The following is a 27,711-nucleotide window of genomic DNA, read 5'->3' as shown; positions in this document are numbered from 1 at the left end:
TTCTTGGGGGTGGACAAAGCTACAAAAATTTCAGCAAATATATCGGTTATCTGCATTTGCCTTCCCCTCCCAAATCTGGTATCGGTGATAGCCAAAATTTCCATATCGATCGGGCTCTAGTTTTAAGCAAAGATCTTTAAGCAAATTCGTAGGACTAGAGCGTTTGTTGTGAATTACTTTCAGCTACTACCACACCGATTTGTTGGTCTTTATCTCCTAAATTAACTGACTTACTGTTTATCCATTTTCATGTTTGCTAAGGTCAGATAACTGTGGCAGCCATCTTGAATTATTATAAACCTTTATTTAAGTGGCAAATCGTAATGAGATCATCGTTCTCTTTTGCAAGTGAGGCCCAGGCCTGAAGGTAATCTAACATAAATGATTTTTGAGTAGAATTAGTTTGACTCTGAGTTAGTTATAGATTCAGTGATACCTTTGACAAGTCTCATTTACAGCTTGTATCGTCTCTGGTTCTGACAGAGGACACCTGGTTTTCTCTCCGCCCGTGTTCTAATGAAAGTGGACGATGTTTACCTTTGTTATGTAACACGGTGAGCGTCTGTGGGTGTGGTGCATGTGACTGCAGGAAACCCGATACTGATCGCCCGAGAAACACACGGTGCTCTGAAACCATTGACTCACTTCCTGTTGGATATGGTGACTTGACATTCTTACCAGGAAGTTGTTTAATGTTTCATGTTAGAATTTGTTTTTCATAGAATTTGTCTGACAGTAAGGAACTGACTGAAACCAGTTTCCAGTAAAATTATTTGAAAACACTTATTTTTTTACATTTTATTTTAGATGTTCTTATCTTTTATTTTAAAGACTTAAAAGGGTTGAGGTTTGCAAACAGATGCAGATATCCAACTGTTGCTCTATTTTTTTTACATTTCTGGTATTTTCATTTTAGTCCACTTTTTGAATGTTTTTCGCCGTTTTACTTTTGGTTTAAAGCAAAACCTAAACTATTCGAGCTCACAGCTCATGAACCACTGAAGGCATTTGAATTGAATCTTAATAGGTGTGGATGCACATAAACTGAATAATTTCTGGAGTTGACCAGATTTAAGATGGTCACCACAGTTAGTCAACCTGATCAAACACAAAACTGGCTGTAACTGTGTCACATTTACAGCTACTACTAATATGGTATGAGATTGTGCATTTATTTTCAAAAGGGCAGAATGCAATATTTTAGAGTTTTAACTGTTTGACATTGAATACCAAATCAAAAACAAACTAAATAATGAAACAATAAATTGGGTCAACAGCTTTTTCTGAGTTTCCGTTTCGCCTTCGTGAGTCGCTTCCAAGAATCTGCGACAACATGGAGGGGTGTCTGTTTTCACTGTTTTTGTTTTGAAAGAGAAAACCTACAGAATGACGCCAGCACTTTACCGTTAATAATGTAGCACCACAACACAACCGTGTAATGAAACACGTTTTGCTTTTGACGTTGCACAACAGAATCCGTCAGCTCAGAGTTCCCTGCAACAAAACCAAAAACATTCTCCCTCGTCGTACAATAAGTCTCATTTCTGTCCTTGTCTTGTACCATTTGACTGGCCAGACCAGTTTCTCTGGTATCAGATATCCTCCCCTATCACACCAGAATAGGCATCAATTTTCTGCCTCTTTGTCTTCACATAAATACACCAGAGTTTGTCATTCATTAATCGTTACATATTAGCACACAGATTCTGTAGTTCTGGTCAAAATTGGCCATTTGCAGACAAAAATGGATCTGAGCTGCGCTTTTTATTAGATTAACAGATGCTGTATCTGCAGGCGAGATGCTGTTGATCACTGATGGACAATTACAGGGATGGCATCATCGATTCGAGCTGGAAATGTAAGAATCCTGGTGTAGCTGGGGGCATAAAAGTGCTGGGTATATTTGGGCATGCACATTTTTCTACTTCTTTTCCACAACAGTGAAAGAAAAGTGTTTACATTTGTTTTTATGTTTCTTGTTATTTATGTCATTGTGCACTTTTCAAGATGGCCGTCAAAATGTTAGTTTGTGTTTGAGCACAGGTTTGGGTAAATTATCTCCTGAATAGCTGCATGGATTTTACAGGAACTCTGAGACAGTAACCATCAGATGTACATCCACAACTTTGGAATCAACCTACTGGGTAATTCAAAGTATCCGCCATGGCCAACTGATATAAAAAAATTAAAAACACGGCTACAGTTCTGTTATTGCTACAGATATTATGCTATTATTTGTTGTATTCGTAGCTGAGACAAACGCCCAGTTTGTATTCTGGGCTCTACCAGATTGTGCATAATCTTTAAGATGTTTCTATTAACTAGCTATGTCTGTTAGCAACACAACTCATAAACAACTGGACCCATCTTTATGTAACTTTCAGAAAAGAATCATTTGATGCATCCCTACAACCAACTAACTTTAGGATGGCCACCACCTCCAAATGACTTTAGAAAACACAAAAACATGTCTATAATTCAGTCAGTTTTGCAGATATTGTGCTAACATTTGATGTAGTTGCAGCTGAGTCATTCTCAACACATATTCTGAGAGTGACATCTGGTGAGACTGCACAATATTGTGCCCACTGTTGTTTTCAAGGTTTGACCAAAACGGCATCAACTCATTTCTCAGCATAAGTTGATCCAAACCTCTGGAATGAAAGGCGGCGGGTAAAAGGCATTCCTTCAAGGGATGCCAGGCCGTGAAATATTTCCTGTTTTTATCCTGACGCCACATGAAGAGTCATTCTAGTGAAGACGAACTGTGGGAACTGTTTTCCTGATGATGATTATGATGAGAGTGGAGATGATCTCTGCCGCCTGATGTGAGGCTGACGGCAGCGATGATGGTGAGAGGGACGATAATGAGCTGTTGGAGGACGGGAGCTGAAGGGGAGAGCTGGAAGCTGTTTGTGGTTGTGATCACTGACACACTTTACCTTTTCAGTCAAAAGGTCACGACATGTGAGCGATCGGGGTGTGGTTGTGTAGCGATGTAAAATACAGAGATGACTGGAGACGCTCTGGGTGTGGTGTTTCACTGTTTGCTTCGCTTTATGTATTCTCTAAATGTCTTTATTCGTTTTTTTTATCTGTCCAGATGTGTTCAGAGGGCCTGTTTGGGTGCCTCTGTGAGCATGTTTTATTTTTTATTGGGTCCCAGGGGGTCGAACAATATTTCTGACCTCATTTCCTGCTGTTGTTGGCCGAGACATTTGGACCCCGAGGCTCCAGAGACTAGACAGCGGCTGGAGGAGCTTCCTGTTCCCGCTCCCTGTCACCTCGTTGGTTTTCATGGTTTCTAAAGGCTTCGTCTTTTTCACTGGTCAAACTCTGAGTTAGTTTCTCTGGACCACGAGGTCAGGACGAAGGTCTTAATGATTTCATTTGTATCGCAGTTTCTCAAAACATTTACAGCTCGTGTGTAAGCAGCTTTGTAGGAGGACAGTTTATAAGCACCTGTGTTGAAGGAAGGAAAATCAACAAAATGACTCAGGAAGCAAAAACAGAAAAGTAAGAGAAATGGAAGTAAAGGAGGGGAAGAAGTGAACAGGGGAGGAAATGTAAATGGGAAATATACAGGAAGGAAGCGATGAAAAAAACGTGGAGAACAAAAAGAGAAACAGAAAAATGGTGAAATAAAGAGGGAGAAAAGCGAAAGAAAGGGGGAAGAGTTGCATAAAGGTGGAAAACAAAAAGAAGAAAATAAATTCAAGAATGATGGGTGTAAAAATTAGGATGGATTGATGGAAAAGAAGTCAAATGGAGAGAAGAAAGAATTAAAAGTAAAAGAGAAGCAGATAGGAAGATCAGAAAAAAACAAGAAATGTGCAACACGATTTACAAACTAAATATTTACAATCTGACCGTTGCTTCATGTTATTCACTGCACGTCTGTGTCTGAGTCTAAAGATGCAGTTTCTTCTGGTTTTCACACATTTATCTGAAATTTTTTCATAAACACTAAATACATTTTCTCTGCATATACTGTACATATCGTTATAAGTCGCATCAGTCCAAATATGTCTAATAAAGTGGAAATAACAAAACATAAATAAGTCGCTTTGCTGCATAAGTCGCATTTATTATGCGTCACCTCTGACCACCTGGAAACATGAGCCGGTGTTGTGGCAAAAATTGATTGGCTGCCAAATGACGGCCAGGGGAGCGTGCACAGGAGGACTTTGAACAAGAATTTAACAAGATTAACACTTAAAAACAATTGTTTGTTCGCTCGACATTATAGTAAAGGTGTGTCTCAGTTGAATTTTCCTTAATAAATGCACTTTAATGGTCAAATCAGCTGCATTTCACCGGGGCAGCACGGCGAAATGAAGCTGATTTGACGTTGGCTCCAGGAGTTCTGGAGCGCGACGATTGTGGTTTGTATGGCAAGCAAAGTGTCCCATTAATAGCCACTTTTACTTATTACTGAGACTCTTGGCTTGCCATATTACTTGAGGGCCCTCTAGCAGCTGGAAATGGTAGTGTTCAATATTTTCCATGTCAGAATGAATGAAATCGTCAGACTTCAGCCAGAAACCGGGTTATAAATATGGGGAATAGTCGCTTCAGTGTATAAGCTGCAGGGCTTGCAAATTTATGCAAAAAGGTGCGACTTATACAGTGAAAAATACGGCAATCAGTGTTTTCCCATTTAAAGGTGAGACGAAGTGGTTCCCATAATGATTTAGTTATCAAGGGTTTTGTTTAAATAAAACTGAATGTAGTTACATTCATGTTTTAAATCAAGGTTCAAGGTTCTTTCTTGTCATTCGCATCACTTGTGGTACATGAGGTGGAACGAAATTATGTACTCAAGGTTCCAGTTACACCCTAAAACAGCAACAACAAAAATCAAATAAATGTCTAGATTTTTGTATTGAAGTCATTCAGCTCAATTGAATCAACACAGTATCTTTAAATAAAATGTAGTTTCTGTTCATGTGTTCGGTTTTACTAATTTCTTGTTAATTGGTGTAAAATGTGTGATGATGAGAGAAGCTTGCAGTTAGAAATGATTGTGTTGTGTCAGTCTGCGTTCAAGAATGCAGTTTAAATCATTAAAATGCTTCGTTATCTGTCATCTCTTAAAACCAGACATTGACAAACAACTTTATAAGAACTAACATGGAGGGTTAGCTGCTTCATTGGTGCTGATAACGTCCTGTTTTCTGTTATTTCTTAAAGTCAGCTGTAGTTGAATCAGATTGTATTGATGGTTCTGCTGTTGTTTCAGGCTGCTGCCAGAGTCCATCAGTGGTCTGTCCACCAGCAGGCAGGCGAAGGAGGGAGAAGCTTCACCTCCTCGCTCCCAGCTCTACAGCTGCTACGACCTGGACGACCTGGATGTTGCCTGGCTGCAGCTGGTCAATCAGGAGTTCAGACAGATGGGTGAGTTTTAGAAATAAAATAAAAAGATTGTGTGCAATAAAAGGCTGTAGCTTCCCATCCTCCCCTGAGCAATCACACTACAAGAGCTGGATATGAAAGATAATGTGTTTTGATTTGGATTCTTTTGGCTTGTTGACCTTTGATGAAATAAATTAGCCCGACATGTTCCAAGTAATAAGGTTTAGCGTCAGTCTCACTGGCCTCTGCTTTGTGCTGTTAGAAAACATCTGAGCAAAGCTGCACGTTTATATTCTTGTTTATGCATGGCTGCAAGGATTATGTCTCTGGATGTTCTGCTTCGGTTGTTCATATTTGAATGTATTTACTTTTTAAAGCGACTTTAGCTCGTTTAAAATGTGGCGTTATGAGAAGAAACAATTAATATCTTACCTGTTGTGCATGGTCTTTTGAACAAGCTCAGTTGAAGAAATAATTTAGTTCTGACCAGAAAGAAGATCTAATAGTTATGCAAACTTTTTTTATAAACCTCCACATGACCCAGTTTTGCTTCACACAGTTACTTCAATTTATTTATTTATTTGTTTATTTGGGGGTGGGGGTATTGACAGGATTCCCATTCTATTTCTCCCAGTAATATTCAAGGTAACATTATTCTGAATGAGACAAATAAAGTGATAAAGGTGTGCACATCTTTACAAATGATCGGGGTTATTTAAATGTGTTTTTTTAAGGGACAGTCCTGAAAATTGTCTCCTTCAGCGGGCTATCCTAAATGTGTTAATATCAAAGTATTTTGTGTAATTATAATAAGATTGTCTTTTGTTGATGAAACATCCACAAATATACCAGAACCCAAGTTTTTTTTAACTAGACCAATGGATTTTTAGATGATACTTATTGATGACATTTATCAGTCAGTAGCTTAGTGTTTGGCTGAATGGTTATTAAGAAAAAATACTTTTCCTCTAAGTAACTTGTCAAGGTTTTCATCCAGCTTGTGTAATGTTTTAACCAGCAGCATCAGGTTTCAGAGCTTTGGCTTGACCTTTTTTAAGTGGTTCACCAGAGAATCACTTTTAACTATATAACATGATGTGATTTATAGTCGGGACAGATCCAGGATTTTACAGACTGCGATCACTGAAAACTGATGTTGAGCTAAAGGTTTCGAGGTGTTTAAAGGGTGTTTCATTGAGCTCAGATGGAAATAAATTCCACTTTTCCTCAAATCAAAATTGAAAAATACAAAATCTAAGCCATCACATGTTGTCGATGTATTTGGTATTTGCTCCTTTTCTGACTCTGCATTCTTCTAATTCCTGTCATTTCTGCAGAGTTGTATCTTCTACAGTTTTCTGTATATTTTGCTACACTTTATTTTTTCATGGTGACAACTGCTGACCCAGAGCTTCTCTCTCATCTCCTCCAGTTTATTCAATATCTGATCGGCCCCTTCGCAGATAAACCATAGTAATTGTGTTTATGAATCCCTGCTGGGCTTTCAGGCCTTATTTGTGGTACACATCCTCTTTAAATCAAACACACACAGAGTTCTGCTTTTCTTGGATCTGAAGCGAGTCGTTTCTCAAAAGCCTTCAACAAAAGACGAGCAAGATTTGATCAGTACTGCTGGACGAGGCTGATCACATTTAATAGGATGATTCTGTATTTTCTGTCTTAGTCTGCCACATTTTCTGTAGATGAATGTGAAAGTATGTTCTTTGAGAGCAACTATAATCTCTGGGTCAGGTTTTTTGTTTAAACACGTTCAGCTTATAGGAAACCCGTTTCCCTGCAGAACAGAGACTTAAAACAAAACAAGTCTGTCAATATTATTAGAGATAACGGCATGTAATAAACAGCATATTAAAGCATTAAGTAGATACACTTTAATACAATAAAGTAACAAAAAGCATGTAGATGCTGTGTAGAAAATAATGAAAAATTCAAAGCCTGTCGGTCCTCATATGAATACATGAATACCTGAAGCCTTTTATGCCACAGCTTTAAACACATCCTCCTAAAGAGACAAGTTGTAGTTTTGATCTCCCATTAATCTTGCAAGATGTTCAACCTCAGCTAAATATGTTGGGGTAAGTATCTGCCACTACCACCAAATATATCTCAATATTAGTGGAATTGATTGACTAAGGTCATTTTTGTGTTAGCTCAAGTCACTTATCTGTGGTGGCCATCTTAAATGGGTTAACCCTAAATGATAATCCGCTGTAGATGTACGTTCAGTGATTATTTTCAGACATTAAACTCAATTTAGTGGTTCATGAGCGTTTTCGCTAACGGATACGGTTAACTCCAGTAGTTGATGTTAAAGTTTAAAAGCAGATCTGATCCATTAGTGCTCAAACAGTCCCATCTACTACCACACCAAGTTCTTCTAAGTATCTGTAAAACTGGCTGAGTTATGGTCATTTATTTATTTTAGGTCAGCTGGCCGTGGCACAGGCTAACCTCACCAGAAACATCTATACGGTAGATTTATGATGTACTTTAAGTCCACACTAAGTCCATAGCACACACACACACACACACACACACACACACACGCACGCACGCACGCGCGCGCACGCACGCACGCACGCACACACACACACACACACACACTTGACTGTAAAGTATGTGAGGTTTGTGTTATTTCCTTCCTTGTGTAAATAAATAACCCTGGAGGGTAATATTAACATTTTCCTCTTCCTGGTTGCATTATAGTCCACTTCAACTTCACAATAAACTCTGTTTTGTCCTCATCTTTTAGTTCAGTGTCTGTTATTGTGTCCAGATTCAACCCTTGTGTGTGATTTAAAAAAAACTTTGCATCTCATTCCATCTTGCATTATTAAACCTGACGTGTTTTTATTTTCCGTGACGCTGTGCTCAAGTTCGTGAAAGTTTAGCCCGGGTTAAACCCTGCTGGCTACGAGATGCTCAAGAAAGAATAAATAAAGTTATTTATTTTTGGGTGGGAAGAGATTGGATGATATAAATAATAGATGGATGCACAGGATGCTCGGTTCTGCTTTAAAAAATAAATAATAATAAATAAATAAAAACACCCAGCTGAGCCAAATCCTTCACATAAATCAATAAACAATCCAGAGCTGCAGACTTTGTTTTATTGCTGCTCAGAGGAAGATAAAGAGAAGTGTGACACAACATGTAAACTGATCATGATCTGGAAAATGATTAATGGAAGAAAGGATCCACATAAATACTCCTCCTCAAAATCAACAACTTTTTGTCCATGTTTGTTTAGTTTATGTTGAAAATCAGCCCATGATGGAGGCTGACTCGATGATTTAATGGACTTTAGAGACTGAGATCTGTTTTGTGTAAGCTTCAGTTTTGTTTCGTCATGAACCTGGTGCAGTCTATTATAATTAACTACTATTATAGATATTATTATTATTAATATAATAGTATTAATAATGGTATTGTTATCAATTATATTACTATTATCCTTGTATATAATACCTTGTGCATGCGCTAGTTTGTCTGCTAGCAAAATAAAATCTTGTGATATATTATTATAAAAGCACTTTATTGAACTTAAACACAAAAAATGTTTATAACACTGCCAATTTTACAGATATTGAGCTAAAGCTTTGTGTGGTAGTAGCTGGGAGTTATACCCAACTCTTACTTTGAACATTAACAGATCATGCAACATCTTTATTTATTATTATCATTATTATTTTGGAATGCAAGTTTTAAACAATGCTTTTTTATTTATTTTTTCAAGAAGTGCAAGTTTCTCTTTTCTTTTTTCAGCTGTTACCTCCCCATTAAGACACTTTATATCAGAAAAAAATAATAATTTCACAAATTTTTATTTTTTTTATTAAGTATACTCTCTGCTGGAGATGAGGAAAGTAATTTTTCACATCTCCTTGACACCATCCTGAAAATCAACAGTTTACTTTCCTCATACATCAGAACTTTGTTATATTTTATGAGGTCGACAGCTCACGTTTGCCCATGAGATCATCAACTATTAACCAGCCTTAGAGCAAGGCATTACTTTGAGATGCAAATTGAGCAGGAATACAAATGCTAATGTCAACACGAACTGGCGGGATGAACTGAGCTGTGGGCGAAAACGGCTTGGTGGCAAAATGTGTTATAATGTCTCGTAAAGATGAATGAGCTTGCAGAGCGTTTCTGTTCTTCTGGGGCTCAACTGGTTAACTCCAGCACTCCCATTCAGCTGATTTCCAGCAGAAATCTCCTGAAGCCCCCAAAAGAAACAGAAAACTGACCTTGTGAGATAAACAAGCAAAGGAAATCTGTGTGCATTTCCAATTAGAGTGTTAGTCAGAGTGTTTTAGCCAAGAATAACTTTGTAAATGTGTAAATTGTCTTGCTTCTTTCAACTTTCATAGGAGCAGTTTCCTGTTACTGTTATCATTTTAGATAACACAAACCAAAATGAAGCTCTTGGTGTTGACACTGCAACTCTACTCTTTGTTTAATTTCTCCCTTCTTGCCAGTGCTATTCTTGTAACTGCAGGAGATTTTAAAGAAAACTAGAACTGTGAGTAGTAGTTATTACCAGGGTCCAGGCTGCTTGCAGCATGTCGACCATGGCACATGTTGTCCCAAGCACCCTGTCAAATGTATCACAGATTTGTGGCATAATGACAAGTAATAAGGTGTATCTGTGGCGTATTGAGGTGTATTGAGATAATGCGTATTGAAATTGTATTAAATAAATCTCTTTCCTCAAAATTCTGCAAACTATACCCCATTATGACAATGTGGACGTTTTAATTGTTTTTATTTTTGCAACTTTATTAAAACTAGAAAACTAACAAATCCCATTTACTTAAGTATTCACAGCCATGAAGCTCAAAACTGAGCTCATATGCAGACCGTTTCTACTGATCATCCTTGAGATGTTTCTACAACTTAAATGGAGTCCACCTGTGGTAATTCAGTTGATTGGACTTGATTTGGAAAGGCACACCCCTGTCTATACAGTGGGGAAAATAAGTATTTGATACGCTGCCAATTTTGTAAGTTTTCCCACCTACAACGAATAGAGAGGTCTGTAATTTTAGTAGGTACACTTCAAACGTGAGAGACAGAATCTAAGAAAAAAAATCTATAAACTCACATTGTATGATTTATTTTCAATTTCATTCATTTGCTTTTTATTGCATGAAATAAGTATTTGATACAATAGAAAAACAGAACTTAATATTTGGACTTTGAACTTAACTTATGATACTTCCTGCTTGCTCTCGACGAAGACGGACACTGTTCCTCCAGCTCCTGCCTCCGTCCTGCTTTTTGCTCTTGTCCTGTGAATCTTTCTCAGATCCTCTCTTTGCACCTCTGTGGAACTGTATCAGAGCCGGCTGATAGACACTGTGCCATCTCTTATCAGGACTGTAACTTTCTGGCAGTTTTCACGGACAACCCGCCCACCCACTCCCCGAGGACACCTGTGGACCTGTATCAGAGCTGAGCCTGCTAATAGACATTGTACCATCTCTTATCAGGACTATGGAACTTTCTGGCAGCGCTTACAGACAACTCCCCGTCTCTGTCGGCCGCCTTCTCATAAATGTATCATGATGTCATTATGTGCTGTTTATGTGTGAGGTATTTTTAAAATCCATTTTTCACACTGTGCTCCAGCCAGGACATAGTGCGAGATACCTTTGGGTTTTTTTTACCTCCTCTCCCTTCGTGTTTTCTTTTTTCTATTCTTTTGTCTGTTTGTCTGTCTAAAACAGGTCTTGCTTGCAAATGAGTCTCCGAGGCTCAATGTAATTAGTCTGTATAAATAAAGGTTGAATGAATGAATGGTACAGAAACCTTTGTTTGCAGTTACAGAGGTCAGGCATTTCCTGGAGTTCTTGACCAGGTTTCCACACACTGCAGCAGGATTTTGGCCCACTCCTCCCTACAGATCTTTTCCAGATCTTTCAGGTTTCATGGCTGTCGCTGGGCAACATTGAGTTTCAGCTCCCTCCAAAGATTTTCTATTGGATTCAGGTCTGGAGACTGGCTAGGCCAGTCCAGAACCTTGAAATGCTTCTTACAAAGCCACTCCTTGGCTATGTGTTTCAGGTCATTGTCATGGTGGAAGACTCAGCCATGACCCATCTTCAATGCTCTTACTGTGGGAAGGAGGTCATTGACCACAATCTCACAATACTTGACCCCATCCATCTTCCCTTCAGTATGATGCAGTCATCTTGTTGCTTTTGCAGAAAGCACCCTTGTGATGTTTCCACCCCCATGCTTCACGGTTGAGACGGTTTTCTTGGGGTTGTACTCGTCCTTCTTCTTCCCCCAAACACGGCGAGTGGAGTTGATACCAAAAAGCTCTATTTTGTTGTCATCTGACCACATTACCTTCTCCCATGCCTCCTCCGAATCATCAAGATGGTCATTGGTGAACTTCAAACGGGCCTGGACATGTGCTGGCGTGAGCAGGGGGACCTTGTGTGTGCTGCAGGATCTTAAACCATGACGCCGTAGTGTTACTAATGGTCCTTTGAGACTGTGGTCCCTGCTCTCTTCATCACAGGATTCGTCTGTGCATAGTGTGCATGAGTTTCCAGTATGAAACTTTATCATAATATTCTAATTCTCCAAGACGCTGTGTTTTGGTTTATCAGTATCTGTAAGCCATAATCATCAAGATTACAAGATATAAAGTCTTGATGTATTTCACTTTGTGTAATGAATCTATACAATTTATGAGTTTAACTTTCTGAAGTGATTCACAAAAAGAATGTAGAACTTTTTCAGGATATTCTAATTTGTTTAGATGCACCTGTAGTGGAGTTGAGGCTAAGTAGTAATTCAAGCCACTCATGTTGAGCATGAATCCGCTTTTAAATGGCCCAAAATAATTTTTTAGGGAGCCATTCTGGTTTAAGGTGCTGATACATCCTTCGTTAATTTTCAGGAATTCAATTATTTGTTTCTGCCTCCTGATAAAAACTCAACTTGTACTTTGTTTACTCGCCACCAGCCTTACCCGAGTTGGACGAGCTGACGATGGAGTGTGTTCTGGTGGAGCTGGAGAGTGTGTGTGAAGAAAAGATGCAGCAGGCCATCGAGACGGAGGAAGGCCTGGGCATTGAGTACGACGAGGACGTGGTGTGTGACGTCTGCCGCTCGCCCGAGGGAGAGGACGGCAACGAGATGGTCTTCTGTGACAAGTGCAACGTCTGCGTTCATCAGGTCAGCAACTCCAGAAATCATTCCTGTCTGCTGATCCAAACGAGGCTGAAAGGACCAACGCAACCTTCTAAATTGAGGTCGTTCAGAAACGAGGGTTAGCTGTTTTTCCAGCTGACTCATTCATGAATACGCCGTGGCTGTTTCACATATAGAGCCTGCGACGAGGCCCGGCTTTTCTGTGTTTATTTGTGACAAAGTGTTAATTGTATCTGCCCCGTGGGCACCGACACACCCTCAGTGTGATCAGACGAGCACTGCTGACCTGCTGCTACGACACGGGATTGAAATCATCTTCTGACAAATGTCATCTCAGGTTGTCAACAAAAAAAAAAAATCAGACGTGTGGAAACAAATGCTCAGAGCCCGAAGCATCAGGAAGCAAATTCTGTTGTCGAAAGTTTTAATATTGGTATTTTTCAAACGGAAACAAACATTTGTTGTAAGGATGGGCTTTCAGGATAAATAAACAAAAAAAGTAGCAATAAATGTATAAAACTCACAGAGCTTCTTTACTATCTTCCCAGTTTTATGATTTCTAGAGTTATTCCAAATGTCACAGAAGGGAAAAAATGTCTGAAAGAACCCAAAGTATTGAGATATAAATGTGCTTTAGAAATTCAGATGCCTTTACTATTTGTTTTATTAGTAAATTTCTTTCATCCACAAGTGCATTTATTAGTTGTTTTCAATAAAAAAGAATATTTGTTTCTGTTCACTTTGACAGCAATTTGTCAGAGTAAAAAAAAACAAATCAGTTTTTCTGTCAGGTTTTTTTTTATTCTTATTGTGTTTGAACTTTTAGTTCTTGTAAGAAAATTAGCCTGATAGCCTTGGGCTCTTTTTTTGGCATCTTTTTTAAATTTCTGCTTTAAACAAACAAGTGATAGTTGATCTTGACTTTTTGTAAATTAACTTTTATTAGAAACAAACTTATTTGGGAGGGGGACACTTTGGCTCAGGTGGAGGAGTTCACGTATTTGGGCGTCTTGTTCACGAGTGGTAGGATTGAGTGGGAGATGGATTGAGCCATGTCCTCAGTAATGAGGGCATTGCTTTGGTCAGTCGTGGTGAAGAGAGAGCTGAGTCAAAAGACAAAACTCCGATTTACTGATCTGTCTTTGCGTCAACCCTCACCTATGAGATGAGGTTTGGATCATGACCAAAAAAACGAGATCCTGGATACAAGCGACAGAAATGAGCTTCCTTCGTAGGGTGGACGGGTTCAGCCTTAGAAACAGGGTGAGGAGCTCCGTCATCCGGAGGGAGCTCAAAGTAGAGCCGCTGCTCCTCCGTGTCGAAAGGAGTAATTTGAGGTGGTTCGAGCATCTGATTAGGATGCCTCCTTAGAGGTTTTCAGGGCACGTCCCACTGGTAAGAGGCCACAGGGAAGACCTAGAAGTTGCTGGAGGGATTGTGTATCTTCTCTGACCCAGGGTGAACTAGAAAGTATCGCTGGGGAGAGGGACGTCTGGGTTTCTCTCCTGGATCTGTTGCCTCTGTGACCCAACTATGGATAAGTAGTTGAAGATGAAGAAGAAAAAAAGTCTATACCGTCGATACCTCCAGCAATTAATATTGATATATATACATGCACATACATTTGATCAAGAACTGTATTTTTGAAGAATTAAAGCCAATTTTTGATTTTTGTGTTCGTAGAACAACGCGCTTCCCTTCAAACCACAACTGAAGGACCAGCTCGTCTGCAGTTTGCGCGTTTCACTTATGCACTTTGCAAAAAAACAACGAGCTTATTTCACCATTACAAAAATAAGAGCTGCTGTTCTTTAAACAAGAAAACACATCTTCGTTGTTTTTTTTAATAATTAAAGTAAATATTTTATCAAATCAAGATTATTTTTTTTTGTCATGTTGCCTCTGAAACAGGCTCATGTGCACCCTCACAGCGCTGGATTAGCATCTTCTAATATTCGTTTTACTTCTGTTTTTAATCTGTGATGCAGTTTGCTCCAACTTCAGTCCACTCCTTTACAGACGACGAGAAAACATGAAACATTATCCGCACAAGTTATTTAGCAAGTTCACCACCAACTTTTTGTCTCTTTAAACCTTTTTGATATATATATCTATATATATTTTCATATATTCCTGCTTTAGCCAAATTTTACCCACACATTTATATTAAAGATGTTGAAGTGTTCTCAGTATGAAATATTTCTTATTTTTTAAACAGTGGCTAACTTTGCGGGTGGTTCTTTCCTCTCTCACAGGCTTGTTACGGCATCCTGAAAGTGCCACAGGGGAACTGGCTCTGTCGGACCTGCGCGCTGGGAGTTCAGCCAAAATGTCTGCTGTGTCCCAAAAGGGGTGGGGCCCTGAAGCCCACCCGCAGTGGAACCAAGTGGGTCCACGTCAGCTGTGCCTTATGGATCCCTGAGGTGAGACCTGAGGGGAAGACCCCAGAGCTGACTGTTAAGAAGTAAAGATGCACTGATTACTTCTTTAAAGACTTATTCCAGCTTCTACATTTTTAAAGTTCTGACATGCTCATTTTGATTTCTTTATATAAAAACATATAAATGGCAGCATACAAATTTATCATATTTTAATGTCTGTATTCATAATAAATTGTTCACGGCACAAAAAACAACTTGGATTGTCGCCAATACAACACCCAGGTCACTTCAAATTATTTATTTCAAATCATTAGACAAATGTATTTGTAGGTAAAAAGTTAAACTGTTAGTTCGTTAACATTTTTTTTCTGTTTTTCTTCTCAAAACTGAAAAGTGAACCATATCACCAACAATCGTTTTTCTTTCTTTCTACAAATGTCAGATTAAATAAATATTGCAACTAACAATATTTTTGAGGATGCAACATGAATTTTACAGTTATATGTGTTAGACTGTTAAATCATTACCCACTTTAGGGCAATTTTTTATTTTCCAATTTGTCCGGTAATAATTACATTTTTCTTTGCGTATTCAACATAGAATGCCCGTATTCTGACTATAAAGAGAGTTGACCCATGGCCATAGTTTACGCTTTATAATCCTTTGAAAATAAACTACAAGAGCTCTGATGCTCTGAGTAGTACTTTATTATTATTACTTTAATTTTTGAAGGGGGTAAGTAGTAAATTTTATGTATTAAAAACATTTTTCACAGTTGCATCAATTCCTTGAATTCAACTATTGTAACTAGTCCTGATGCATGCGCAATAATCCAGGTAGAAAAATCCAAAAAAGTTCAATCTGGTCCTCTGGACATTAAAAAAAAAAAAAAAAATTGTTTTTTGTTTATTTTTATTTTTTTTGAATGTCCAGAGGACCAGATTGAACTTTTTTGGATATTGCAACTAGACTGAATACAGTATTCTCTCGATTGTCACAGGGGATCTGTATCCTGAAGCCCCGCAATAAGTGAAAAACTGTGAAGTAGGAATAGTAGTACAAGTAGTAAGTAGTAGTTTATTTTAGTATTTAAATATATATATATATATAGTTTTAAACCCTTCCCACACTCTTGTAATGTTCTAAGCCATGTTTCTAAACTCTAAATGCTCTAAAAGAGCACAGACTGTTGTGATTTCAGCTCCCCGCCTTGCTCTTGGCCACACCCACTTCTCTGCTTCAGAGCAAAGATATGACACGCTGCAGGAGGAAGCTTTTTCTGCAGCTGTGGACTGCACAAATGTGCAGCAGGTGCTAAATAATTTTAAATAATTTATTTAAAATAAAAATGCCAACCGTGCGGCTCATCCATCAATCAACCAATTGTGGGTCATGTCCAATCTTATTTCGAAAAACCGCGATAGAGCGAGTTCGCGAAAAACAAACCGTGAAGTAGCGCGAGACTACTGTAGTTAAAACTGCCGGTCATACCTGAATCACCCTTGGATTACAAATATTTTGTAATTTTGTAAGACATCTCTTTTTGCCCTCTCCTTTTTCTTGTGACTCTTTTATATTACTGTAAAAAACCTCTGTGGCCAAAAGATCGTACTGTTTTATGGCAAATCTTTACATCCCAGTAAAAAAACAGACATGTGGATTTATGTGCTGTTAATTCAAAGGTTACAACATGATTTACCTCCTTCATTGCTGGCATTTTGATTTAATTTACACAGAAAATCTCCATCAGGACAAGATTAATGTCTTCATGCTTTGTTTTAGAATTTATGTGTTAACAGATTGCACCTTTTCATTTAGTTTATTATCGAGGACGTTATTTGACTTCAGTTTGGTGAGAATGGACGATAACCGCATCTCTTGACTCTTTCGGTTCACGTTTTGAAAAAAGAAAGAACGAATCGCACCTGTCACTTGTTTCTACCGAGTCTATGGTAACAGTGGACGCTTTGTTTCAGCGATGTAGCTCCTTCATTCTGCAGAATGTGCCTTTAGTGTAAAACGATTCAGGAGTTTGTCAAGAGTGCAGACGCTCATTTTCACTTCTTGTGTCTTGATGGTATCTTTTGGCGACATCTGAAAGCTCCAAATGGAGCAGCTGTTTTCAGACCTGCTTTATGCCTTGCACACCTTTAAAGATGTTACCGCAGTGAGTTGTGTGTCTTCGGTCTATTCAGCACCGCTCCTCCACTGGCACATTTCTCAGTAACGGAGCAGCTTTTGGCTCCCTGAACCTTTTGCTTCTAATTGCCTTCTGTCACCCTTGATTGGACTAATTGTTTTCGCTGCTCCGTTTGCTTTTGTTTTCTCTTCCAACCGTGGAGGGAGGGGAAAATAATTTGCATGTATGTGAATTTGTGTTTGTGCCTGAGCTAAAGAGGTGTTAATATCTGAATGATCCACAGGGATACTCCCTGCCACACATTTTCTGATGCTACTCTGTCTCATTTAGTGAGGACCACACGATGCATCTGTGCAAATCTTTCTTTGGAAGGACCGTTTTTTGAACATTAGATTATTTATTGCACAGCTTCATTAGCTGTTCAAGGGTTTCACTTGGATGGACTATTAGTTTAAGAAAAGAGTTTAAGTTCGTTTAATTGATTTGGTTCAGGATAAAGGCTTCAGATATGCAATATGTGAATAAAGTGGCATTCTTTGAAGGAAAGAATATCACCCGCTGCCTTGCTGCCAAAGTTTCAAACGAAGACTTCACACAGCCTGTTGGCACTCCAAACATTCGCTGTGGAAGACTCAGCTACCACCACACCAAACTTTATCTCGTTTTTTTTTTTACTACCATATTTTCCGCTGTACACGTCGCACCGCCGTATCAGTCGTATCAGTCGCATCAGTCCAAATATGTCTAATAAAGTGGGGGGGGGAGTTACTTTTATTATGCGTCACCGCTAATGCATCGCATTTGTTACGCATCACCACTGCCACTGACAACCCGGAAATGTTGGCCGGTGTTGTCAAAAATCGATTGGCTACCAAATGGTGGCCGCGGGAGCGTGCATGGGAGGATTTTAACAAGAATTTAACAAGATTAACACTTAAAAACAATAGTTTTTTTTGCTCTAAATTATAGTAAAGGTGTGTTTCAGTTTAAATAAATGCACTTTGATGGTCAAATCAGCTGCATTTCAAAAGTATTTGCTGCTTCGGTGCTCCGGGAGCACGTAGGAGGAAATTAGGAAGGAGGAACTGCGCATTTCTTAGAAAGTTAACAAGATAAGCACATAAAATGATTTTTTTTTTTGCAACAAAGTCCATGCTCAATAATCCAGGTATACAATCCAGAATTTTCAGTCAGGTCATCTGGACAGTTTCTTTTTTTGTGCTGAAACATTACACCTTTGATCCGGAAGGCTTCATCAGTCAAGGAAACACACAACACGAAACTGAGTCTTCCCCCAACAGCTTACTCCAAAGTGGAACAAACCAGTTATCTAGGTGCTAAAATGGTCTCTTTGGCACGCCCCTCCTGCATTGCCGGCCCTCTTTCTTGTTGACAGTTGTGTCAAACTGGTTGAAATTATTTGTTTGCAAGGTGTGACTCAGTAGAACTTTTACAGACACAACGGCATGCCATTCTACACGAGTGCCATCTAGCGGCTGAAAATGATAGTGTTCAATATTTTCAATGTCAGAATGAATGAAAACGGTCATATCTCAGCCAAAAATCGTTTTATAAATATGGGGAAAAAAAACAAATAAGTTGCTCCGGTGTATAAATTGCAGGGTATGCAAATTAGGCAAAAATGTGCGACTTATTGGCTGGAAAATACGGTACTTACATTGGAGCCACTCTTGGGTTTACTTCGAAATAATAGCTGTGGCTGTCATCTTAATATTAATTTTCTCCAATTGTTAGTCAGTTATTGATGTACATCAAATGATTACTCACTGAGAGTTTTTACCAAATCTGTCTGGTCCTTAATTAGACATTTTGCTAAATAACACAGTTTTTGTTAAATTCATTAATGAAATTCATTATGAGTCCAGTATTTAATGAATTTCTTATGAAAGGAGACTTAAAATGTGAGTCAGTGTAAAAACACGTGGCCCAGCCTTTAAATGAAGCTCTCTCTGAGCTGATAGTGTAGTTGTTTTTTTACTGTTTGGTTTTTCGCGCTCTGCTTTTCTCCCCCATTGAGAACTCTGTCTATAAATGGCAACGAAACACTCAAACACGCAGAGTCCCTTTTTTAAAAACACGATTGTATTCAACACTTTGATATCCTCCCATTTCTGGTGAAGCGATTTCAGAATTTATCAGTTTTCCATCCATCAGCTTTAAAATGGGAAGTAACTGGAGCTGGAAAAAAATCAGCAAATGAGTGTGTTAAAGGCCTGCATGTGCACGCTCACACACACACACACACACACACACACACATGAGAGAGATTTAATTGATCTGAGCTGTGACGAACAAAGCCTAAAAGAGGGAACAGGACTTAGAACCACCGTAGTAATTAAGCACACCATCACTGAACCGGAATGTTTTTCTGCCTTTAACAGGAGCGTTTTGTACAAAAGATTTTATCAGTCTGTTCAGAAACTAAAGATCTTCTTTAAGCAGATGAGAAGTAGAAAAGATACTCCTCCAGAATGACAAGTGGATAAAGAGGAGGGAGGGTGACCTACGGAAATCAGTCCTCAGCTGGTTAATGCAGGCGTGGAGGACGAGGAGGACCCTGCCTCCGATATGAGAGGAAATGAAAAGGAGAGAAGTGGAATGATTTTAGGGAAGAAATCGGATGTAGAGGAAGAAACGGCACTTTGGTGAGAAGTGCTCTCAGCTCTGTTGTGCCCGGGCAGCTGGCACCAGCCAGTGACTTTTTAGCTGTTCAGTGAATGAAGGTCCAGGACCAAAGCTGCTCAGAGATCCGCCGGGAGAAAGAGGGTCTCTCTGGTTTTACTGTAAAGGTTTTTCTGAGGAACACGTGTCTCCTCTTCAGCTCCGAGGACACTTTATTTTTATTGCTCAAATCTGAAGCTCTTGGCTCTGAAATGATGACCAGTTATGGTTCAAAGAAACAAAATAAGAGTGTCGTCATTATCACCTGCTACCTAAAGAAAATAAAAAATCGCAGCTGACTGACTTTAAACCAAAACAAAAATGACTAATTTATTAAATGTTACCAATATTAAGCTAAAACCTGGCGTGGTAGTAGCTGAGAGTCTTCTCTAACAAGTACTCCAAATGTGACATTTCAGATTTTACAGGCAATTGCAAATAGTGTTATTTTAAAAGTTCATGGTCATTTTAAACTTGTTTTTCTTTAAGTAGTTAAATCCCAGCTACAGTGATCGATCTGTTCACTTCTTACACGTGATGCTTTTTCATTGAATGTTTTTGTTGTTTGGTCTCTAGGTGAGCATAGGTTGTCCAGAAAAGATGGAGCCCATTACCAAGGTGTCCCACATCCCTGCCAGCCGCTGGGCTCTGTCCTGCACCCTGTGTCGAGAACTCACAGGAACATGCATCCAGGTGGGTTCAACGTGCACCTGAACGGGTTTTTTTAACTGACACATGTCACAATAAGTTTAATTACTTTTATTACATGTCGGGACTGAAACAGCTGTAAATTTAACTTAATGTTTGGTTATTTTTGCTCAACTGTCTACATCTTGTTTTTGACACAATTACCTTCTGTAAAAGAAGAATGGTCATTTCCAGTTTATTTGTTTTCACTTCTCTGGATTTATTAAAAAAAAAAAAAAAAAAAAAAAACAGCAACACATGTATGATGTTTGTTCCTTTTGGAGTAACATGCGCTGTCTTCAGTTTGTTCCTCTTCACTGCTCCATCTCTGCAAAAACAACCTAAATTAGACTGAGTAAAATGTTTGGTACTGTGTCAATCCTGAAAGAGAAACCTTGTTTAACCCAGGAAATCAACGGGCTAGCTAGAAGCTAAAGGGACCAAAAGGCTAGCTATTGTATCAAAAAAAGAAACAAAAGATAGCTAAAACCTAAAAGTAGCTGAAAGTGTCAACTTACTAAAAGTAGAATTAGATTACCTAAAACATCGTAATAACAAAATGTTGAGTGAAATCTCAAAGTATCAAAAGCTAAATGTTAGCTAAAAGCTACAAGTAGTGAGCTAAAAGGCTATCTGAAAGCTACAAGTAGCTAAAGGCCAGCTGAAGATGACAAGTAGCAACAGGCTAAAGACTACAAGTAGCTAAAGACTACTAGTAGCACAGGCCAGCTGAAGGCCAAACATATCAAATAATTAACTAAATGTCACAACGGTTGGACTAAAAGCTCCAAGTAACATAAGCCTAGCTGAAAGCCAAAAGTATTAAATAACTAAATGTAGCAAAAGAATAGTGAAAAGTAGCAGAAGGCTAACTGTCAAGTTTTCTAACAAATACTTTAGATATTGTACAAAAAAAATTAGATTTGTTTCGATGATCTGAATTTTAAAGTCCAATAACGCGGCTGTTTTAATGTTGGACTTTGGAGGCAAAGGAAAATGTTCATCCAGCCATGTTTTCAAACATGTTTTTTTTCCCCATCCATGCATAATTATTATGACGTGACAATAAAAAGACAGAAAATAATCCATGCTCATATTTACATGCAATACAGAGTCAACAGTTACTAAAACAAGTAAACAGAAACTCATAAATGTAGTTTTTCTGTGCACCAAAAAAAAACTACAAACATGCTCCTCACAAATCCCAACCGTTTCTGTCTCGGGTTGGATCAGAAACCAGCTCCTCTTTAAAGTACAAACTGAACCCTTCTGGCACACTTGCCAGCCCACTTCACAGCTGTTAACCTGCGTGCTATTTACTCATAAAAGTGTCTTTAAGGTGAGCTGGTGTGTGAGTATTTGTAGTGTGTATACACGGATGCAGAGTACATGAAAGTGCTTGTTTGTGCAGCCTTGGGAGCGTTTACTTTGACATTATTGATGCTGTAGATTAACTGTGAGCCTTTGAGCCAGAGCTGCCCATAGGGAGGGCGTCTCACTCTCATGTTTCCATAGCTGGAGGCGCGCGGCTCGACAAACACTCGCTGATCAGCTGCGCACTCGAGGTAAAGATGCAGATGCTGCACGGCGGCGCAAGCAGAGCGTGTTCTTACTGCTGCCTGCTTTTTAAGACGGGATAAAACCAGCCAATCTGTGTTATGCTCATCAACTCACTGATCCGAATGTAGAAGTGTTGCCTAAAGTCATTTTTATGCTTTTAAAGTAGCCGATTACAGACGATTGTCAATTTATATTCTTTACAGCTATATAAAATGGTGTGAAGTACAAAGAAGTATAATTATGTGGAAAAACAAAAAGGCAGGAAGTCATTTTGATATCAAAATAAAATTAATTTCAACAGTTCTAGCACAGCTCACTCGAAAAGGCTCTCAAGTTTACAAACTGTGTTTGTGTTCTTTAATCTTTTATCCATCCATCCATCTTTCTTCTTCCTTTTCAAGTCATGGGAGTCTCTAGTGCCCATATCCAGCAGTCACTGTGTGAGAGGCGAGGGACACCCGAGACAGGACCGGGTCTGGTCTTGTAGCGTGACCTATGTGTTTTTTTTAGTGTTCCTAAAGAAAAGTGAGAAAAGTGAACAAGTGGAGTACAAAACACACATCAGGTCTAGAACTTTTCTGCGCCAGATGAACTATTTTCAAAAGTCTAGTCTTCAAGAAGAGACGTCTGTTATCATTTGTGATGAAGACGACTCTCAGCCGCTGCTGCACCGAGTTTTAGTTTAGGTTTCTGTAAAACTAACTACAGTGGAGACATTTTCGACTAGACTCAAATGCATCAAATGACGACTTTTTTTAAGGTTCATTAAAACTCTTGCAGTAGTTCTTGGATTATTTTGCTAACAAACAGTTGCACGAACCCACAGACACATGACCACCTGCTACTCTAGGAGACAGATGGTAGTAATTTTACATAAGCTTGCAGATCATAAAGCTGCAACACTTTTTAAACTCTACAAATTATAGTAAATTTACAGACACTTTGATATAAAAATTAAGACTATCTGAACATTTTAGTTTGGAATTTGTATGAGTAGAAACCCCCTTTTAGAGATGCTTTCTTTAGTTTAATTTGTGAACTACTTATTGTTTTGTCTGTGTGGTCCTACTAATCTCAAATAGTGAAAGGGAAATAAAAAGTGCATATTGAACAGAAGCTTACAGTTTAAATTGTGTGAAAAATCATAATCTTTGTAAATATATTTTTTGTTTTTGTTGGTTGGATCAGATATTGTCAGTGTATGAGAGTTCAGGTCTTCCGTCCTGGACCATTTTAACGGTCAGCTCCTCTGTTCTGATATTTAGAGCTTAATGGCATTTTATTGTGTCGCTGCTTATGTGTAGTTAATCACTGCTGAGTGTACAAAATAAAACATTTGTATTTAACAACCCTTTATCAATCGGTAATCCTTCAAGTGTTGCATATTACAAGAGACCCTTAATCTGTATGTTACACTGAAGAGATTGACCAGTTCATCGTGTTTTATTTAGAAAAGCTTAAAGTGAGTTTCTAAACGTCAGTTATCTGCTCCGATAATTAACAGCTTTAAAGTTTTTTTCTGCAAAAAAATAAAAAGCTGCAATTTTAAGCATCACCAACTAGCCTTAAGGTAGAGAACATCAGTTGAACGCAAACAGAATTGTCTCTAAAACTAAAATCATGACATCTCTAAATGATTCAGTCAAGTAATTTTTAGACGTCGGTCACATATCCTGGGGTTAGTTTTTAGACTACAGACCTGCGCCATGCAGACATAAAACTGTTCAAACATTATACACTTGTTACATGTTAGTGGTTAAAGGCACACAAAATATCATATTTTAATTTTAAATAGTTGCAGCAATAAAATGCATCCTCACTGGTGTGAGTATTTAAAGAAATGTAAATGTAATTCTGCTTTAAGGCAAACGTGTAACAAGCTGAAAGTGTGTGGAGAATACTGTCACACAGTTGAACAGGGTGAGGGGAAAATGGCTAATTACAGAAATAACACAAAAACCCTGGAGGTTAGGAAAGTAACGTTACAGATGGATTCTTATCTCAAGTTTGATAAAAAAAAATATTAAAAAAAAACAGTTCATAAGGGGGTACCGCAGGGATCAATATTAGGTCCTCTTCTATTCATAATTTATATAAATGAATCGAGACAGAATGTGTCTGATGCTAATTTGCACTTTTTTTGCAGACGACACAGCTATTTATTGCACTGGATCCACTCCTACTCAGGCTATTGAACTATTACAAAAAGACTTTGCTGCTATCCAATGCTCTTTATTAAATTTAAAACTTGTCCTCAATACAGATTAAACTAAATTGATGTACTTTTCCAGATCCAGAGGTCCACAAAAGATCCCCTCTGTTCTCTTGCAATGGATATGAAAAAGAGTTGGTTCACACATATAAATATTTGGACATTTTGATTGATGATTCACTCACTTTCAAACCCCATGTGGAAAGTTTTTGTGATAAGGCTAAAATTAAAGCTGGACTTTTATTTTCTAAACAAGTTGTGTTTTTCATATATTGCAAAAAAGCGGCTTGTCTCTGCAACTTTTGGACTATGGAGATCTTTTGTATATGATTACTTCCTCCCTGCAAAATGTCAACACACCATTGTGATTTATACTCACGAGCGGGATGGCCTGGTCTGGCTGCCCAAAGGAACTCCCATTGGTTAACTTTTATTTACAAGGCGTTGCTTGGACTCCTGCCAGCCTATATTTGTACTGCAATTGCAGTAAGAACTGTTGACTCTTGTAAACAACAAAGTCCATGCTCAATAATCCAGGTATACAACCCAACATTTTTCAGTCAGGTCATCTGGACAGTTTCTTTTTTTGTGCTGAAATGTTTCGCCTTTGATCCAGAAGGCTTCATCAGTCAAGGAAACACACAACAAAACTGATTCTTCCCCCAACAGCTTACTCCAAAGTGGAACAAACCAGTTTTACTTGTGATAATATGGTCTCTTTGGTACACCCCCTACTCCATTGCCGGCCCTCTTCCTTGTTGACAGTCATGTCAAACTGGTTGTTCCACTTTGGAGTAAGCTGTTGGGGGGAGAATCAGTTTTGTTGTGTGTTTTTTTGACTGATGAAGCCTCCCGGATCGAAGGCGAAACGTTTCAGCACAAAAAAAGAAACTGTCCAGATGACCTGACTGAAAAATGTTGGGTTGACTCTTGTACTTTTCGCCATCACGATTTGCTGCTTCTTTCTGTCCCTTTTGCTCAGACTGAATTGGGTTAGAAGGCTTTCGTTCATGCTGCTCCCTCTTCTTGGAACTTGTTACAAGAAACTCAGAGATTGACTGAATTCATCTCATTCAGTGCTTTTACATCCAAACTAAAAGTTATTGAGGCATAGCTAGCTTGTTTTATAGTGCCTCTTTTTTATAGCTTGACATTTTTCTTTTAACTGTGTAATTTTTTGTGTTGTATTTGTTGCTGCCTCTTGGCTAGGACTCCCTTGAAAAAGAGGTTTTTAATCTCAATGGTTTTTTTTATCCTGGAAAAATAAAGGTTAAATAAAAAAATATGTATTATAGTCAAAAACTGAGGAACTGTTGTAAACCTTAGATTCTCAGAGACAAACATTATTAAATATTTATGGAATATAGGAGGTTTTTAGAAACAAGATACAGTTGTAAACATTTAATAATCAGTTCTTTTGGGGGCAGTTGCCATAGCAGGTTTATTTTTTGCCCCCGGGGGGGGGGGGGGGGGGGGGGGTCTGTAACTGTAAATTATACAGTAAACCGTTCAGAATGATCAAAATGTGAATTGCTTACAAAACAAACTTCTGTTACTATGTCATAAAGGGCAGTGAAGAGATTATTTTTGTGAGGACAATGAAATAACGGGGTCGGCCAAATCTGGAAGAAAAGGAATAAAACCTCACAGTAAGAAGAGGAACCTCTGCAGTTTGTTTACTGCAGATTACAGGAAATCCACCAATAGAAGCTTAAAAATAGAAAGTAAACATAAATGATGTTTTTCTCGGGCACGGCGAGTCATGAATGTTTTAAAACTCCTGCTGTAAGGCAAACATGTTGTTGTCCTCCGTGCGTCGTGGGCACGGCTAAAACCTAATGAATTAATGAACGCCTGCCGGAGACGAGCAGGTGCACTGGAGACGGCCAGATGAGTGTGCTTTGCAGTGACGTGGCTCACACTAAACAACACATCTCACCGGCTCCATGCTGGCTTCAACCTTTCGCCGTTTTGACACCAAATAAGTGGGAGCAGCTGCAGCGGCTCTATCTGACATTTACTTAGGAATAACAATGGATCTAAAGTGTAGATGTTTTGTTCTGGTTTAACTTTTAAACTTGATGCAGCTTTACAAAACACATTATTGGATCAGATCTCCTCCATCACTGACAGTTTACTCACCTATTTACTTCAAACAAATGGTCACATGAAACTAGGATTCCTTGGATGGATGCATATCGCCTGCCGCCCTCCATGCCAAAATATTAAACAAACATGCGCGACCTGTTGGTGCTCGGAGTATGTGTTGGAGATGACTCTCAGCTACTGCCACACCAGATTTTATCTCAATATCTGTTAAACTGAATAAATTATACTATTTTGGTGTTTGCTCAAGTTTATTGACTCCAAATGTAAATTTGATGTTGATCCTTTCTGGGAGTTTCATTAAAATCTGTCCTGTGGTTTGTGAACTTCTTGCTAACTGACTAAAAAAAACACAGGTAATTACAGGATCTCCCACTTTTCATGGCAACAAGTAATTAATATATATATATATATATTTTGTAAACTATTCAAGTCAAAGCGTTCACCCTCTCACCTCATCTCAGTGATGTATATCTAAGTCGGTCTTGTTCATGTCTTGTGCTCCATGAAGCTGAAAGAACAGAAAAACTGAAAATGTACAAAAGTATCTGTTTATACGGTACAGTTTTTTCCCTAGATAACTTGCCATGGTGGGGCGTTCATCTCATCTGTGATTTTTTTTGGGGTGGGGGGGACAGAGACACATCTGAGCTGCGCACTGTTTGTACCGACATCTTTCGAGTGGGGGTGGGATTCAGCATGAGGGAAGAGACTGCCTCTAGCCTTTTAGCTAGCGCACCCACAGACATAAATACGTAGATGCCCCATTGAGCGCTGAATCGTACGTCAACGTCGCCGCAATTTTAAATGTGGCGGAACTGCCGGTCATTTAATGCAAAGAAATGGACAGAACTTCATAAAACACCGTTCTACAAAGTGTTTTAAGTTAATCCCTGTCATTCGCATACACTAATGTATAAGAAAAACAAAAGGGCACCAAAGACAACATTTGTAACTTTTAACATTAAAAGTTACAAATGTTGTATAGGCTTAGTGTTATGTCAGTGTCACCAAGTTGGGGGGGGGGGGGGGGGGGGGTCTGTGCACGGTTCTGTTGACGGAGCGCCACGCTTGTATTATGGTAGGGGAAACACTGTGGTAAATGGACTGTACTTGTATAAAACCTTTCTATCTAGCATACTCAAAGCGCCTCTCATTTACCCATTTATACATCACTCTACCAGATCTATGCAAAGAACAATCAGTGATTTATCACATTCATACACCGATGGGACACACATCAGAGGCAATGAGGGGTTCAGTGTTTTGCCCAGGGACACTTGGCCATGTGACTGATGGAGGAATCGAACCCCCAACTCTTGCATTGGAGGACGACTGATCTGACCACACAGTCGCCCCATATGTTAAAAAGATGTTGGAATATTTTTTTTCTG

The 27,711-nt window shown here is 38.8% G+C and overlaps 1 protein-coding gene across 1 annotated transcript in view; it reads left to right on the top strand.

Annotated features, from left to right (window-relative positions):
* Positions 1–27,711, top strand: part of jade2 (jade family PHD finger 2) — a 263,541-nt gene that overhangs the window by 175,955 nt on the left and 59,875 nt on the right. The window contains exons 5-8 of the mRNA XM_037688258.1: positions 5,243–5,397; positions 12,362–12,573; positions 14,805–14,972; positions 20,329–20,445. Of these exons, the coding sequence (XP_037544186.1) occupies positions 5,243–5,397; positions 12,362–12,573; positions 14,805–14,972; positions 20,329–20,445 (652 nt within the window). The remainder of the gene's footprint in view (positions 1–5,242; positions 5,398–12,361; positions 12,574–14,804; positions 14,973–20,328; positions 20,446–27,711) is intronic.

This window comes from Nematolebias whitei, chromosome 14 (genome assembly GCF_014905685.2).
Source record: "Nematolebias whitei isolate Nwh7 chromosome 14, NemWhi1, whole genome shotgun sequence".
Taxonomy (NCBI): Eukaryota; Metazoa; Chordata; class Actinopteri; order Cyprinodontiformes; family Rivulidae; genus Nematolebias; species Nematolebias whitei.
The sequence above is the reverse complement of the archived record's forward strand: the minus strand, read 5'-3'. Positions and strand labels throughout refer to the sequence as shown.